The 2,738-nt window shown below is 37.7% G+C and overlaps 1 protein-coding gene across 2 annotated transcripts; it reads right to left on the reverse strand.

The window, feature by feature from the left end:
* Positions 1-853: 853 nt before the first annotated feature.
* Positions 854-2,427, reverse strand: LOC149952574 (uncharacterized). Of its 2 annotated transcripts, XM_090170207.1 has the most exons (4): positions 2,257-2,427; positions 2,038-2,186; positions 1,561-1,984; positions 854-1,497 (listed from the first exon to the last, which is right to left on the reverse strand). In XM_090170207.1, the coding sequence occupies exons 2-4, from the start codon at positions 2,179-2,181 to the stop codon at positions 1,202-1,204; spliced, it is 864 nt and encodes a 287-aa protein (XP_090026333.1). In that variant the 5' UTR covers positions 2,182-2,186; positions 2,257-2,427; the 3' UTR covers positions 854-1,201. The 2 variants fall into 2 exon arrangements, with proteins under 2 accessions (XP_090026333.1, XP_090026334.1); XM_090170208.1 differs by lacking the exon at positions 2,257-2,427 and having other exon boundaries at positions 2,038-2,205.
* Positions 2,428-2,738: the final 311 nt, after the last annotated feature.

Here is a 2,738-nt window from a genome sequence, read left to right on the forward strand (position 1 = left end):
TGCCCTTCCATTCTTTGATTTAGAAGTTTTACCATTCATTTTGTTATTCCTATATTTCTGCCTTGTGACGCTAGAAGTTCGGTTTGTTTCGGGTTTCAATATGAAACGTGTTGCAACGCGAACATGTTCGGAGTACCGGCCTCCCCGTTTGGCTAGCGTTGGTAACTTAAGTCTCAGTACTAGATTTATTGAAATTTGGGACTAGATATCAAAATTACCTTAATAATTTAAAAGTTCGTGACTTAAGGCTAACAGGTACACGGTTATCTAAGCAATAAATATAATCAAAATGAAATTAACTCTCAATAGTAAGTGAATAAAGCATGTTTATTTCTTACTTATATTAAGATGGAAATATGCACATAGAAGGAGAAAAATTCAAATAGGATGGTGTTAAAAATTACTGTGGAATAAACACTAATGTGAAGTAAGAGTTCTAATTTAACCTCAAAATCAAACATTAAATTAGATTTACTATTTAGACCTCTCTGCGGTTCTTATATAATTGAACCTATCTTGTGTTTTGGGCAAGTAAAAAGCAAGTTTTAAATGTGGATAGAGAACAAACAGTTTTTGTTTGTTCTCCAACCTGATTTAAAACTCTTATTTCTTACCTAATTTGATCACATTAGTGTTTATTCCACAGTAATTTTTAACACCATCCTATTTGAATTTTTCTCCTTCTATGTGCATATTTCCATCTTAATATAAGTAAGAAATAAACATGCTTTATTCACTTACTATTGAGAGTTAATTTCATTTTGATTATATTTATTGCTTAGATAACCGTGTACCTGTTAGCCTTAAGTCACGAACTTTTAAATTATTAAGGTAATTTTGATATCTAGTCCCAAATTTCAATAAATCTAGTACTTAGACTTAAGTTACCAACGCTAGCCAAACGGGGAGGCCGGTACTCCGAACATGTTCGCGTTGCAACACGTTTCATATTGAAACCCGAAACAAACCGAACTTCTAGCGTCACAAGGCAGAAATATAGGAATAACAAAATGAATGGTAAAACTTCTAAATCAAAGAATGGAAGGGCAAAAATATCAAGTGCCGTAAGGCACTGTCATACACCCTTACCATACTTTACTTTAGAAGAAACCATTTCATCTTATTATTCAGATACCTCTGCCCTGTGGCCCTTAAAAGGGCCTTTCTCTCCACTACTCCTGAACCAGAAAGTAGAATCTGCTCACTCCTCCTCCTCCTCTTCTTCTTCTTGATCATCATTGGACGGGCCATATAATCTTTTGAAGGTGGTAGCTATTGTTCTCAAGGCCATTGCCTGCATCATAGCAGCTTTAGCTTTTTCAGCCTCAGCTTTGGCAATTTTCTTTTGAGAATTAGCAATGTGGTACCAAATTTCACTTTGGTTCTCCATAATTTCCATCTGCTTCTCAAGATTAACATTTATTTTCTCAAACATCTCTTGAGCCCTAGCATAAGGTCCAGTTGCACGAACCCTTTGCTGCCGCTGTTGATTACGCCCTTTAAACAACATAAGTATTACAATTTATTGAAATATGATTAAATAAGAGTATGTTTACTTACTTTGTGCAGCTGCTGTAAAATTTGCATTCCTTACTGATGTAGCTGGGGATTGCCTGACAGATGCAGCTGGGGATTGCCTATCTCCCTGAGAATGATTTGGTTGGAGAGACTGATTCAGTCGTGGAGATCGACGTGGTTGTAACGGAGAAGTATTGGCAGAAGGGACTGAATACGCAGGGGCCAAAATAGAAGAAACTGTGGGACTATAGGTAAGTGAAGCTAAAGTTGCATCCATTACTGCAACTATGTCACCAAAACCCGCTTCTGGGACTTCTCTGTGGCCAAATGTTCCACCTAAACCCAAAACATTAACTAATCGCTGCTCAATCGGAGAAAGCTGTCCATGATTCGCAACACCTTCCTCAATTGCCTTCTGGATTTTGAGAGCCTTGGCTCTAGTTGCAGACTTCCAGTCTGTCAAACTCTGAAAATATTATATATGTAATAAAAATGACTATTTTTAAAATTAAAACTTACTTTCTTCCACTGTTTTACTTCTTTGGCCGCTCCCCCACCACAAGAGTTGAGCTTTTCTACAAGGCTTACCCACAAAGCCTCGTAAGAGTCATTTGTAAATGACGCGTCAAATTTTCTGGTTACAAACCGTTCGTTTGTTTCCATAAATTCTACGATGATTAACTTTTGCTCACCTGTTACTTTAGCTGTACGACTCATTGTTATTTTGAAAAAACTTACAATGAAGTTGAACGTAAAAAAACAAATGAAGCTGTCAAACTCAAAACAACAGCAGACGAATCCGACGCAAAAATGTAATGACGCAATCTCTAAAATTCGGCTTCTCATTGGCTAACTAAACAGGAAGGACGTTCGAAAACTCGCTTGGCGATATTCCCGGCATAACGACATGACGGATAACGACAGGTGGACAAGAATAGGGTTTTTGGCCAATGTCGTTATCCGCCATGTCGTTATGGCGAGGCGATAAGGCGGAGGCGATAAATCTGAACCGAGACAAGAATAGGCCCCCTGAAGAGAAAAGTCAAGAAGCGAGCGGGATTATTTTGGCGCCCATTCGCTCGCGGCTCACCGGGTCGCTACAGTTTCTATTTGTTTTGAGGATGATAAATGACAAGGTAAGAACAATTTTAATTTAAATACCAAATATATTAAGTAAAATTTAAGCTGTTTGAAAGGCCAAACCGTAGAGATTTTAGACA

Source organism: Leiobunum rupestre, chromosome 3 (genome assembly GCF_980474605.1).
Source record: "Leiobunum rupestre chromosome 3, qqLeiRupe1.1.hap1, whole genome shotgun sequence".
NCBI lineage: Eukaryota > Metazoa > Arthropoda > Arachnida > Opiliones > Sclerosomatidae > Leiobunum > Leiobunum rupestre.